Here is a 13265-nt window from a genome sequence, read left to right on the forward strand (position 1 = left end):
AACCTTCCCACAAAGATTTTTTTTAAAGTTTTAAAATCTGCTTTTGCCTTTTGCACTTTAAATGTTGAATCTTCTTTGGATTTGTGGAAAGGAAAGGATTTGTGGGAAGATCTATGTTATTTTTAACAGCAGCTGGGATAAAGGTGGTATTATCTCTAATGCTGGAAAGGTGACCACAGATACGCATTTGATGGGGGAGGGGAACAGGAGGTCCCTGGATTCCAAAAAGCTGGTTGATCACTCCTCTCATACAGCTTCAGAGCCAGAGTTATAACTGCATAGGTATCCGTATGTACTTGAATCAGTGCTTCATTTGCATCATCAGAAGTTGTGGTCTATTGGCTTCCCCACCCTCCACCCCTCTCAAATTTATCTGTGACTGGAAAGGAATCTTATTACATGAACCCCCTGTAAAAGAAAAATACAAAACTGAGAATTTGGAAGAATGTATAGAGTTGTGCTGAATTTCCTACTATTTGTTTGCATTCAAATAGAGCCATTAATTTGATGGGAAAGCAAGCTTGACTAGTTGAGATAAAGGCAGGAAAAATGCACAGGAAGACTGTTATTGTAGATCTCTACAATATGAGGCAGTTTTCCTTTAAAGTATCAGTTTATCTGGGAAATCAGATGGAATTTTGTGAAAATCAGAAATAGAGGGTGGTTATCCATGGGTGGTACATTTAATTGTGAGCTACTGGAATTGAAAATTAAATGTTTATTGTAATTAGTTCCCATGAAAATGGATGATTAATCAATCTAATGCCACTTCCTGGGCTTGCTCTGCTGCTATGACACTGACGGTATTCCTTCCCCAGGGGCAAAGCTGTATGTGAGGGAAAACAAATAGACAGAAGTTGAAATATACTTCAAATAAAGTATTGCTTTGCTTTACTGGGTTATGGGAATTCTCTTCACAGTTTGAACAACTAAACATAAAAACATCCTATGCAGGTTGAAATTTTGTGAGAAGTGTTAGTGGCTCAAGTGTGACCGACTCTTTGCAACCCCATGGACAGTAGCCTGCTAGGCTTTACTGTTCATGAAATTCTCTAGGCACGAATACTAGAGTGAGTAGCCATTTCCTTCTCTTGGGGATCTTTCTGACCCAGGGATCGAATCTGGGTCTCCTGCATTGCAGGCAGATTCTTTAACATCTGAGTCACAGGGTATATGCAGGAAAATTTTGCCTTCACAGCTTGAATATAAGGTTTCTTTGCCCTTTACTTATGTGTGATGCAATCAGGTATTAATGCATTTTTCTTTAATGTTTTTATTTGTTTTAATCTACTCTATTTGTCCTTTACATATATAACCACATCTGTGTTATCAGTCTTAATATGCAAACTTCCAGAAGCAAGAATCTTCCATATTTATTCCTCTGGAAAGTCTTACGGACATATCTGGTATAAATAACACACATTACCTGGTAGCTCAGATGGTAAAGAATCTGCCTGCAATACAGAAGACCTGGGTTAGATCCTTGGGTTGGGAAGATCCCCTGGAGAAGGGAATGACACTCCCTTCTCCACTCCAGTATTTCCACTCCAGTATTCTTGCCTGGAAAATCACATAGACAGAAGGGCCAGGCAGGCTAGAGTTCAAGGGGTTGTAAAGAGTCAGACACAACTGAGTGACTGAACATAAGAAAGCTCACTCTTCTGGAGTTTTATCCCTCTTAGTGAAATTTTGATACATTCTAATTGATTTCCCCCTAATTTCTCTCTGATTTTTCATTGTTAGTGTATATGCATACAAGGGATTTTGTGTATTACTATTATATCCTGTGACTTTATTATATTCATTGATCAGCTCTAGTAATTTTCTAGTGGCATCTTTAAGGTTTTTTATGTATAGTATTATGTCATCTGTAAACAGTGAGAGTTTTACTTCATCTTTTATAAATCTGCATTCGTTTTATTTCTTTTTCTTCTCTGATTGCTGTGGCTAGGACTTCCAAAACTATGTTGAGTAATAGTAGTGAGAGTGGGTACACTTGTCTTGTTATTGATCTTAGAAGATCAGGTTTAAGTTCTTTGGCATTGAGAATAATGTTTGCTGTGGGTTTGTCACATATGGCCCTTACTATGTGGAGGTAGTTTCTTCTGTGCCTACTTTCTGGGGATTTTTTTTTTTTTTTTATCATAAATGGGTATTGAATTTTGTCAAAAGCTTTCTCTGCCTGTATTGAGGTGATCATATGTTTTTTATCTTTGAATTTGTTAAGATGGTGTATCACATTGATTGATTTCCATATATTGAAGAATCCTTGCATCCCTGGGATAAAGCCCACTTGATCACTATGTATGATCCTTTTAATGTATTGTTGGATTCTATTTGCTAGAATTTTGTTGAGGATTTTTGCATCTATGTTCATTAGTGATACTGGCCTGTTTTTTTCTTTTTTTGTAGCATCTCTGTCTGGTTTTGGTATCAGGGTGATGGAGACATTTTCTTCTTCTGCAATTTTCTGGAAGAGTTTGAGCAGGATTCTGTTAGTTTTTAAAAAACAGTCAAGTCTAGTATTATTGTTATTTTAAAGGTTGCATGTGAGAGTGGTTAAAAATGTGGGGTGTGGATTTCTCCCTCTTGTAATCAGGTGTAGAAAAGCTGTTGAAGCCTAAAACCATTCACTAAGGCAGGTACCAATGTGATAAACTTACCTTATAACATAATGTTTTGCTCTTTGCAAATAACTTTGTTTTCAAAAATTCATCTGTTAACCCCCTTATCATGTAATTTAAAAAATCAAGAAATTGGGAGAGGGAGTATGATTTAGAAAGCTTCTGAAATAATATGTCATAAGAATAAATTATTCTTAAGGCTTTTGTCATTTCAATAAGTCTTATTATTCCCTGTGCTCATTCCTGTATGGAATGTGACATATTCCAAGTCAAACTGGGAACTTTTTTGTTTATTCCCCCTCCATGTTTATAGGTAAAATAATTTTGTTTTTGTTATTAAGTTAATCTTAAGAATATAAAGAAATATAGCTACTTTCTGATAATCACATTTCATATTTTGATCAGCTGCCTTTCATCTATGGGGAAATGAGGCTATAAACTGACTTGAATGCATAGAACTAGAAAAAGACTTAGAAAAGGACAAGGAACCCATTGCCCCGAGTAGAAGTTTTTCCTGAAACTAAAAATAATGTCTATTTAAAATGTTTAAAGTATAAGATCCTGAGCTGTTATTTTATGTCAAATTGGTTACAGAAAAAAGATAAATGACATAGTTAGATCATTAGTAAACTAATCAACTTTATCTTAAAAGAAACCATGCATTTCATTGGTCAGAACTTAGCCACATGACCACAGCAAGCTCCGATGGAGGCAGGGAATGTAGTTTTAAATTCTTGGCAAAGGTATACAGAACTGAAAACTAGGATTTTGCTATTAAGAAGTAAGAAGAGAATGGATGTTGGGGTAGGCATTACCATGCAGTTTTGTGTTCCTGTTTTATGCTGAGTCTTGGACCTAGTTGGTAGAAACTCAGAGCACCTCTTTCTGTTTTTGTTATGAGCTATGGTTTCTTAATTTAGAAAGCTGGCTTAATTTAGAAATCTTGTTTCTTCTGCAAAGTATCATTCCTTTATTTGGCAATCTTGTCTGACTTTTGCTTTCTTCTTTCCTCTTGCCTTTCAGCTGTTTTGGAAAGAAGTAAGGTTTAGACTTCTCCATGTTAACCATGAGCGTGACACTTTCCCCTCTGAGGTCACAGGACCTGGATCCCATGGCTACTGATGCTTCACCCATGGCCATCAACCTGACGCCCACTGTGGAGCAGGGTGAGGGAGAAGAGGTGATGAGGGACATGGATCCTGACCAGCAGTACGAAAAGCCTCCCCCGTTACATACAGGGGCTGACTGGAAGATTGTCCTCCACTTACCTGAGATCGAGACCTGGCTCCGGATGACCTCAGAGAGGGTCCGAGACCTAACCTATTCGGTCCAGCAGGACTCAGACAGCAAGCATGTGGATGTGCATCTAGTTCAACTAAAGGTAAGGAAGGTCTCTGGGCTCAGGTCCATTCCAGACAGAAGTCTGAAGGTGGCTACAGGAACTAGAGCCTGAGTTCTGTAATTCTCAATGAGAAAGCATCCAAGAAGGAAATCAGAACAACAGGTTTGAAACTATTATTTTTGTAGCTAAACATGGGCAGATTTCTTTCCTGGTTTTACTTTGTGAACTGAGCACCTAAAATAAAACTGACCTCAGGGGATAATGCAGAGAAATGAGGAAAGCAGGGGGATATTTTTGTGCAATGCCATAGAAATCAGTAGTAAAGAATAAAAATATTACAAAAGGTTTACTAAAGACTCTCATAGATTAAAAAAAAAACGTCAAACTGGGTCATGACTGTATATGTATGTGATTACTACCTCCTATTGAAGTCGATGCTGCCTTTGTGGCAAACAATGGATTCTGGCGTGGTGGGGGAGGGCAGTGTTTTCCTTTTAGAATGAGTTCTTTCATCCAGGTACAATGCATCGTGCAGAACAAAGGTGCTTTTATAACAACTCATCTAAAGTTCAGACATTAAAAAAATGTGTGTGACTTCTTGAGCCCTTCAGAAGCCTGACTGTTGATAATAATGAAATGGAGATGCTAGTAAAGAGTGCTATTAATAGAGATTTTGGCCTGGGGATCTCAAGATACAGGAAATCTTGCCCTCTCATGGCCACTTCTCTCTTCCAGGTTCCCAAGGGAAATGCACACTCAAGTCAATGGTGGGAAAAAAGCAAGGCAGATTTATAACCAATTAGGGCATTGGCCCCAAACCCCAATGTAACTTTCTAGTCAGTTAGGTGAGATGTTAAGGAGAATTCCTCTGCCTAAACTGGTTCATATTAAATGATCTGCAACCCAAGACCAAACAGATTCTTGGATCTTAATGCTTAAATGGCTTGTTAGATGCAGCCATCATCGTGAGGGGACAGGACAGTTGAGGGAGCACAGGTGCCCCAAAGCCTGGAGCAGATCTAGCTCAGCCTCCTCAGGCTGGCTCAGCAAATCTGGGGTCCAGCTACCCCATAAGAGAGAGTTTTCAAGAAAGGGAAGGGGAGGGGTTTTAGAGAGGAAAAAACAAAAAGGCCAGAATGCCAAGGTGTCTTGACCTTTCCCAGGCTGAGCAGGTGGGCTGATCTTCTTTCTATATGTTCTTAGGCTAAGGAGAAAGCACCAAAAGGGTATCAGAGGTGGCTGGGAATGAGCTTTACTGGAGGGCCGGCTGGCTGGTCTCCCTCCTGTGGCAGCAGAGAGTGTGTGTCCTGCTGCACATCAGTTCCTGCCGAACAGTCCCTTTAATCAGAGGAGCAGCCCTCTAGCTGGAGAAGGAAATGGCAACCCACTCCCGTATTCTTGCCTAGAGAATCCCAAGGACAGAGGAGCCTGGAGGCTACAGTCCATGAGGTTGCAAGAGTCGGACACAACTTAGTGACTAAACAACCACCACCAGCCCTTTAGCTCCTCCAGATTGGAGACAGAAGGAAGTTGGGGGCTCCTCCGCAATCCTACTAACTGTTGCTCTCTAAAATAAGATCTTCCCAACCCAGCTATCAAACCCAGGTCTCCCACATTGCAGGAGGATTCTTCGCTGTTTGAGCCACCTGCTGCTGCTGCTAAGTCGCGTCAGTCGTGTCCGACTCTGTGTGACCCCATAGATGGCAGCCCACCAGGGAAGCCCAATTAAGCACAGAATCTTTCAGATTTACACAGAAAATGTGGTAAATGATAAATGAGAATGGGGGCACGGAAATCTCTTTAGAAGACTCCACTAAAAGTGCTAAGGGCATCTAAAAACAATGTGTCAACTGACTACATTTAATTGCATCAATAGTACTTAGGTAAAAACTTAAATTTTCATTCTAGATAGGAACATGAAGTTTCGTATGTCAACCAAGATTTTGTTCAGTGTCGAGAAATCCCCTGTAGGGCAGTTTACTTTTTCTCATTGGAACTGCCTATTACTTTCTCACTCAAAAGGCATCTCACTCTCTCTATCTAGCTCTGTCCCACTGTGTGGTCTGTCTGCCCTGCTGAGAATGGAGCCTGGAGAGCAGGAAGTCAACACAGTGGTCACAGAATAGTTAATCAATAACATTTTAAGGGCTGAAGTGAAATCGTCTCATGTTAACTTAAATCTAGGAGTTCTTTTATTACTTTCTTTGATGCTTAGTTTATCGGGTGACTTAACCAACAGCCTCTGAATATTCTCTAGTAATAGAATTTTCTAATAATAATTCTAATAATAGAGCCCTTCCACCTTGAACCTGAAGTCAAAGAGCTCTGGTGAGTGAACTATGGCCCTGTCGACTCAAGGGTTTAGTTTTGGTCTCCTAATCTGCTTATTTATAGTTTCCCCTCTGTGTAATATTTTTTTAATCAACCAAATAAGCATTTAGATACATTAAAAAAATACTTTAAATACATGTCAGTTCTTCAGATTTCCACATTGGATCCCCAAGAAAAAAAGGGCCCTGGGTCACAGAATTTTATATGTGGAATCACAGCAAGACACCCTTGTAGAAGCAGGTCTGAAGTTAGGTGCACACAAAGCAGACAGGCAGGCCCAGCTGGGGCAAAGCCAGCCATCTGCTGTGGGGCATCCCAGGTTGTCTTTATGCCTTGGTGAATTATTCAGTTTATTTATTGTACAGTGGAAAAAAAAAAAAAACCGTCACAAGGATGGGAATACCATGGCTTTAAGGACCATCTTGTTGTTCAGTTGCTAAGTCATGTCTGACTCTTTGCACCCCATGGACTGCAGCCCAGCCTCCTCTGTCCTCCCAGAGTTTGCTCAAATTCATGTCCTTTGAGTCAGTGATACTATCTAACCATCTCATCCTCTGCCACCCTTTTCTTCTTTTGCTTTCAATCTTTCCCAGCAACAGGGTCTTTTCCAATGAGTTGTCTCTTCGCATCAGGTGGCCAAAGTATTAGAGCTTCAGCATCAGTCCTTCCTATGAATATTCAGGGTTGATTTCCTTTAGGACTGACTGGTTTGATCTTCTTGCAGCCCAAGGGACTCTCAAGAGTCCTCCATCACCACAATTCCAAAGCATCAATTCTTCAGCGCTCAGTCTTCTTATGCTCCAACCATCTAGGCACAGATAATTTCTCAATTTATGTATATCCATCACAACATTTTCTAGGAGCCCCAACTTCCTAACAGACATCTTGTGTCTCTAGTGAGCATCTCAAACTGATATGCTCATTGAAAAGCCCTGAATGCCTCCCCAGTGCTGTTTTCCCAATTTCTGTAAAAGGCGCCACTTTTTTTTTGCCAAGCCAAAACATGACTCCACGCATATATGTCTGTTGAAAGTTCTAGGGATCCATCTTCAAAATATGCCCTAGATCCATTCACTTCTCCCCTACACTACTGCCGCCACCGGGCTCAAGCCATGTTACTGCTTGCCTGGGTTACTTTTAGAGCCTCTTCTACTATGTTGCAGTTTATTTTCTACATAGCAGCTATGAGATCTTTTAAACATGTAAATCAATCATGTAACTCCCTTGCTTCCTGTTGGCTTGTAATAAAATCCAGTTCTCTTCCTGTGGCTCTGTCCTTGCCGACTTCTCTATCCATGTCTCCTATTACTTTCACCTTGTTTATAAAGCTCCAAGCTGATTGAAAGTTCCAAAGAAATGCTAGGCTAGTTCTTGCCTCACAGCTTTTCCTGCGTCCTCTGCCTAGAAACGCTCATCCTCTAGCTTGATCTGGTAGCTTCTGGATCCTCATCAAACAGTGAGCCAGAGGCACAGTCCAGTTCCAGAGGCACAGTTCCAGAGGCACAGTCCAGATATCCGGAGGCACAAACCTGGGAGAGAGTTGAGCAGGGTTTGGGAGTGAGGTGGGACCTGTGCTATGGTTGGTGAAAGGCAAGCATAGAAAAAGGAGCTACCCTTATCTAACTTGTCTACGTACCTCAAACTTCCTTTCACACTGATTGTTCTAAATCTTATCGTCACGGTCTTCTCTACCATCCTGTTGATATATAATTTAGATTAGTTGAGAGATGCTTTTGGAAATTGTTCAGAGTGGGGTTCACCCTCTGATTTTATATTAAATGTCACTTTCTCAAAGAAGGTATTCCTGATCCCTATTCTTAAAACACTCATCTCCTCCCCCAGCAATTATCTAGTCCATTATTTAGTTTATTTTTTGTCATAGTTCTTATCATTAGCTTTAATTTCCTTATTTATTTGTTTGTATTAGTTCCAAGGACCTCAAATGTATAATTCTCCACTGTATCCCTGTTGCCTAGGGCAGGGGCTGGGCATCTGTGGGTAGCTTGGTTCGTATCTGTGGTTGGATAGATAAGCCCAAATCTGTATGGTCAGTGCCTTCTCTTCCCTAGGCAGGCTTGCTCTGGAATTAACAAGCAGGAAGCCTGCTTGGTGAGGATTGAATTAAGACAATGGCGTTGGATGAATCAGGCCCAAATGCATTTGGGACATTACTCTCCCTTGAGGGAGAGTCTGTGAGTAATTCAGAAATCTTGGAGATCCTGTCTGGGGAGTCTGTCTGGGAGAGTCTATTCTTTCTATAGGTAGCTGTATTGGTCTTCCTCCCACTCCACTTTCAGTTTGACTCCTTCTTTGGTAAGGATTTCCAGTCAATAAACTAGAGGGCCTGGAACAGTTCTTTTTCTTTAAAGGTAACTAAACTTCTCTTCGGGTCATTGTGTTGATCTGAAAGTTTATTTATCAGAGACTACTCTTACCAACCTATTTCTAAGTTCTTAGGGGAAGTTTTCTTGTAACCCTTAGGATGAACTACAAACCACTATTATGAAGTCCCCAAAATGGGAGGGGGTGGTGGTTATTGTTCTAGAGGGTGAATTAAAAATGTCTCACCTTAAGATTAAAATATGTAATCCACATATTTTGCTTCTTAGCTTCCAGATACAAGCTGAGCCATTTTTAGAAACTCTCCCCCACCCCTCCACCCCAACCCCATTCCTTTGGATTCAGAGGCTATTCTGTGTGGGAAAACCAGAACAAGAACCTTAAAAGGGTTTGACTCTAACGGCAACTTCTTCTCTGAATGAATATATTTGGGTGCTAAATAAGCAAATTAGATACCTATGCTTCCTGATTAACAGTCATCTTAGAGAGAATGTTATTTATATTCCTGGAAGCATGATATTAGGAAAGAGGCAAAGCTTAGACTAAAAGATGTGGCTGGATGACAAATAAAAGTCTTGAAGTGACTTTACTGGAATCAGCTCCCTAAATAACACGCTTAAGATTCTCAAAGTTAGAACACTGAGTAGATACTGTGTTTATAAGATGTTCTGACTGGGCTATACCCAGACTGAGATGTGCCTGACATCTGGAATTAAATCTAGATACCCAGTGACTCACATGGAGGACCTGGAAGGCTTGCTGGGGGAAAAGGCTTGAATCCTCTCCACAGCTGGGATTCTCATGTCAGATGTACCTGACAAACTGAAGACAATGGAAGTCCTGGGATGATGAACTCCTGGAACGGGATTCACCTTCATTATGGGGCAAGGAATCTTCCCCAGAGTAGGGAGGGAGTGTGGCTCGTGGTTAAGTGTGTTCTCGGTTCTAGAACCCATCTTAAGCAGCCAGCTGGCAGCATGGGAAGCCAGGGAAGGGAAAGGGCTGTGGGCACAGCATGGAGGACCTGTCTCAGCTGTTTGTGCCTGGGTGCCTGGGCTTCTCTCGTCCTTGCTCCACAGGTATAGAGGGAAAGAATATTCTCTTCCCCTTACCAGTGGAGCAGAACAGGCTCTGCCTGTGGCGGCAGAGGTTGTACTAAAGTGGCAGTTGTGGAGGCTACTGGCTGTAACAGTGAGCAACAGCCAGGGTGAATTCTTGGGTACATCCAAAACACACCATAGGGGTTTCAGAAATTCTTTATAACAGAAACTCTGAGTGGAACTCAACTTCTGACATCATAGTTTAGGGCTTAGAGGATCTGATCTTAAGGTTAATAAACTGTGTGAAAGCCTGAAATATTCAATTAAAAGATTTTTAAGTAGTTTTCAGTTTGTAATATTTTGTTGTTCAGTCACCAAGTTGTATCCAATCTTTGCAACCCCATGGATTGTAGCACACCATGCTCCTCTTTCCTCCACTATCTCCTGCCGCTTACTCGTCTCAGTTGTGTCCGACTCTGTACACCCTCAGGGACTGTAGCCTGTCAGGCTCCTCCGTCCACGGGGATTCTCCAGGCAAGAATACTGTACTGGGTTGCCATGGCATCCTCCAGGGGATCTTCCCGACCCAGGGATAGAACCCAGGTCTCCCACATGGCAGGCGGATTCTTTACCGTCTGAGGCACCAGGGAAGCCCTGGAGTTTGCTCATATTCATGTCCATTAAGTCAGTGATGCTATCAAACCATCTCATCCTCTGCCACCCGCTTCTCCTTTTGCCTTCAGTCTTTACCAGCATCAGGGTCTTTTTCAGTGAGTCAGCTCTTTGCATCAGGTGTCCAATTGATTGGAGTTTCAGCTTCAGGAACAGTCCTTCCAATGAGTATTCAGGGTTGATTTCCTTTAGGATTGACTTGTTTGATCTCCTTGCAGTCCAAGAGACTCTCAAGAGTCTTCTCCAGCACCACAATATGAAAGCATCAAACCTTTTTTGTCATCCAACTCTCACATCTGTACATGACTAATGGAAAAACCATAGCTTTGACTATACAGACCTTTGTCAGTGAAGTGATGTCTCTGCCTTCTAATACACTGTCTTGGTTTGTCATAGCTTTTCTTCCAAGCAGCAGTCGCCTTTTAATTTCAAGGCTGCAGTTACCATCCACAGTGATTTGGAGCCCAAGAAAATAAAATCTGTCGATGCTTTCACTTTTTCCCCTTCATTTTGCCATGAAGTGATGGGACCAGATACCACGATCTTAGTTTTTGAATGTTGAGTTTTAAACCAGCTTTTCACTCTCCTCTTTCACCCTCATCAAGAGACTCTTTAGTTCCTCTTCACCTTGTGGTGTCATTTGCATATCTGAGGTTGTTGATATTTCTCCTGGCAATCTTGATTCCAGCTTGGGATTTGTCCAGCCCAGCATTTTGCATGATGGACTCTGCATAGAAGTTAAATGAGCAGGGTGACAATATGTAGTCTTGGCCTACTCCTTTCCCAGTTTTGAACCAGTCACTTGTTGCGTGTAAGGTTCTAACTGTTGCTTCTTGACCTAAACAGAAGTTTCTCAGGAGACAGGTAAGGTGGTCTGGTATTCTCATCTCTTTAGGAATTTTCCACAGTTTGTTGTGATCAAACAGTCAAAGGTTTTTCCATAGTTAATGAGGCAGATGGAGATATTTTTCTGGAATTCTCTTGACTTCTCCATGATCCAGCAGATGATAGCAATTTGATCTCTGGTTCCTCTGCTTTTTCGAAATCCAGCTTGTACATCTGGAAATTCATTGTTCATGTACTGCTGAAGCCTAGCTTGAAGGATTTTGAGCATAGCCTTATTAGCATGTGAAATGAGTGCAATTGTACAGTAGTTGGGACATTCTTTGGCACTGCCCTTCTTTGAGATTGGAATGAAAACTGACATTTTTCAGTCCTGTGGCCACTACTGAGTTTTCCAAATTTGCTGGCCTGTTGAGTGCGTCACTTTAAAAACATCATCTTTTAGGATTTTAAATAGCTTAGCTAGAATTCCATACCTCCAACTAGTTTTGTTCATTATAATGTTTCCTGAAGCCGACTTGACTTCACACTCCAGGATGTCTGTCTATAGATGAGTAACCACACCATCATGGTTATCTGGGCCATTAAGACCTCTTTTTTGCATAGTTCTTCTGTGTGTATTCTTGCCACCTCTTCTTAATCTTTTCTGCTTCTATTGGGGTCCTTAATGTTTCTGTCCTTTTTTTGGTCCATTCTTGCATGAAATGTTCCCTGGATATCTCCAGTTTTTTGAAGAGATCTCTAGTCTTTCCCATTCTATTGGTTTCCTCTTATTTCTTTCCATTGTTAACTTAAGAAGGCCTCCTTATTTTGCCTTGCTATTCTCTGGAACTCTGCATTCATTTGGGCATATCTTTCCCTTTCTCTTTTGCCTTTTGCTTCTTTTCTTTCCTCAGCTATTTGTAAAGTCTCCTCAGACAACCACAGTGCCTTCTTGCATTTCTTTTTCTTTGTAACATATCTTAAGTTAAATATAGCTTAATGTAACATATCTTAAGTTAAATAAGTACTAGTTTAAGATCAAAGACCAAATGTCTTCGTTTTGGGGTGAAGACATTTGCCTCAGGAGTAAATATTTTCCCTTTCACTCTTTAGATGGTTGTTTCTCAAAAAGTATATCTCAGTGCGTTAGTGGTTGCGAAATCAATTTAATGAACTAAAGTGCTAAAACAAGTAGAATTACATAAGGTAGGATAAATACTATTTTGTGAAACTTGGCTTTCATTATATATATATATGTGCTTGGTCATGATGTATAATTCATGTCTTTCTCTGAGTCAATGCCAGAACAGTTTGATAGTTACTGCTTTTTTCCTTATATCTTTGATATGTACTTTAATTGTGCAATTTATTATGCAAGTAAGGGTAACCTGGTACCAATTTTTGCAACTTAAATTTTTTTTTGTATTTATATGGGATCAGATGACAACCCCAAAGCATATTCAAATCTCAGAAAATGAGAAAATGAAGCTGATTTCTATGTTTGTAGATATGAGGATGTTGAAGCTTTTTATTTTCCCAAAGCCCAGATTTGTTGCTTGAATCTTCTTTTGGCTAATGTGTCTTCCTCAGGGTGTATCTTCTCAGGGAATATGAATACTAGCTGTCAAGTGTCCTGGAAGTATGATTTTAGTAAAATGATTAACAGTGGAAAAGATTTTCCTGTTATTAATGCTTAGGTTATATAAAGACAGTTGGTATCATCGACCATGAAAAATGGATGAAGTAACAAGATTGATGCTTTTCTGTTGTGTTGAAGACTCTTGAGAGTCCCTTGGACTGCAAGGAGATCCAATCAGTCCATCCTAAAGAAAATCGGTCCTGAATATTCATTGGAAGGACTGATACTGAAGCTGAAACTCCAATACTTTGGCCACCTGATGCAAAGAACTGACTCATTTGAAAAGACCCTGATGCTGGGAAAGATCGAAGGTGGGAGAAGGGGATGACAGAGGATGAGATGGTTTGATGGCATCACCGACTCAATGGACACAAGTTTGAGTAAGCTCCGAGAGTTGGTGATGGACAGGGAAGCCTGGCATGCTATAGTCTATGGGGATGCAAAGAGTTGGA

General features: G+C 40.7%; 1 protein-coding gene across 1 annotated transcript in view; it reads left to right on the plus strand.

Annotated features, from left to right (window-relative positions):
- AKAP6 (A-kinase anchoring protein 6) overlaps nt 1–13265 on the plus strand; it is a 588857-nt gene that overhangs the window by 211736 nt on the left and 363856 nt on the right. The window contains exon 3 of the mRNA XM_061159147.1: nt 3648–4005. Coding sequence (XP_061015130.1) covers nt 3682–4005 — 324 coding nt within the window. The 5' untranslated portion in view covers nt 3648–3681. The remainder of the gene's footprint in view (nt 1–3647; nt 4006–13265) is intronic.

Source organism: Dama dama, chromosome 13, assembly GCF_033118175.1.
Source record: "Dama dama isolate Ldn47 chromosome 13, ASM3311817v1, whole genome shotgun sequence".
In the NCBI taxonomy this organism is placed as follows: domain Eukaryota; kingdom Metazoa; phylum Chordata; class Mammalia; order Artiodactyla; family Cervidae; genus Dama; species Dama dama.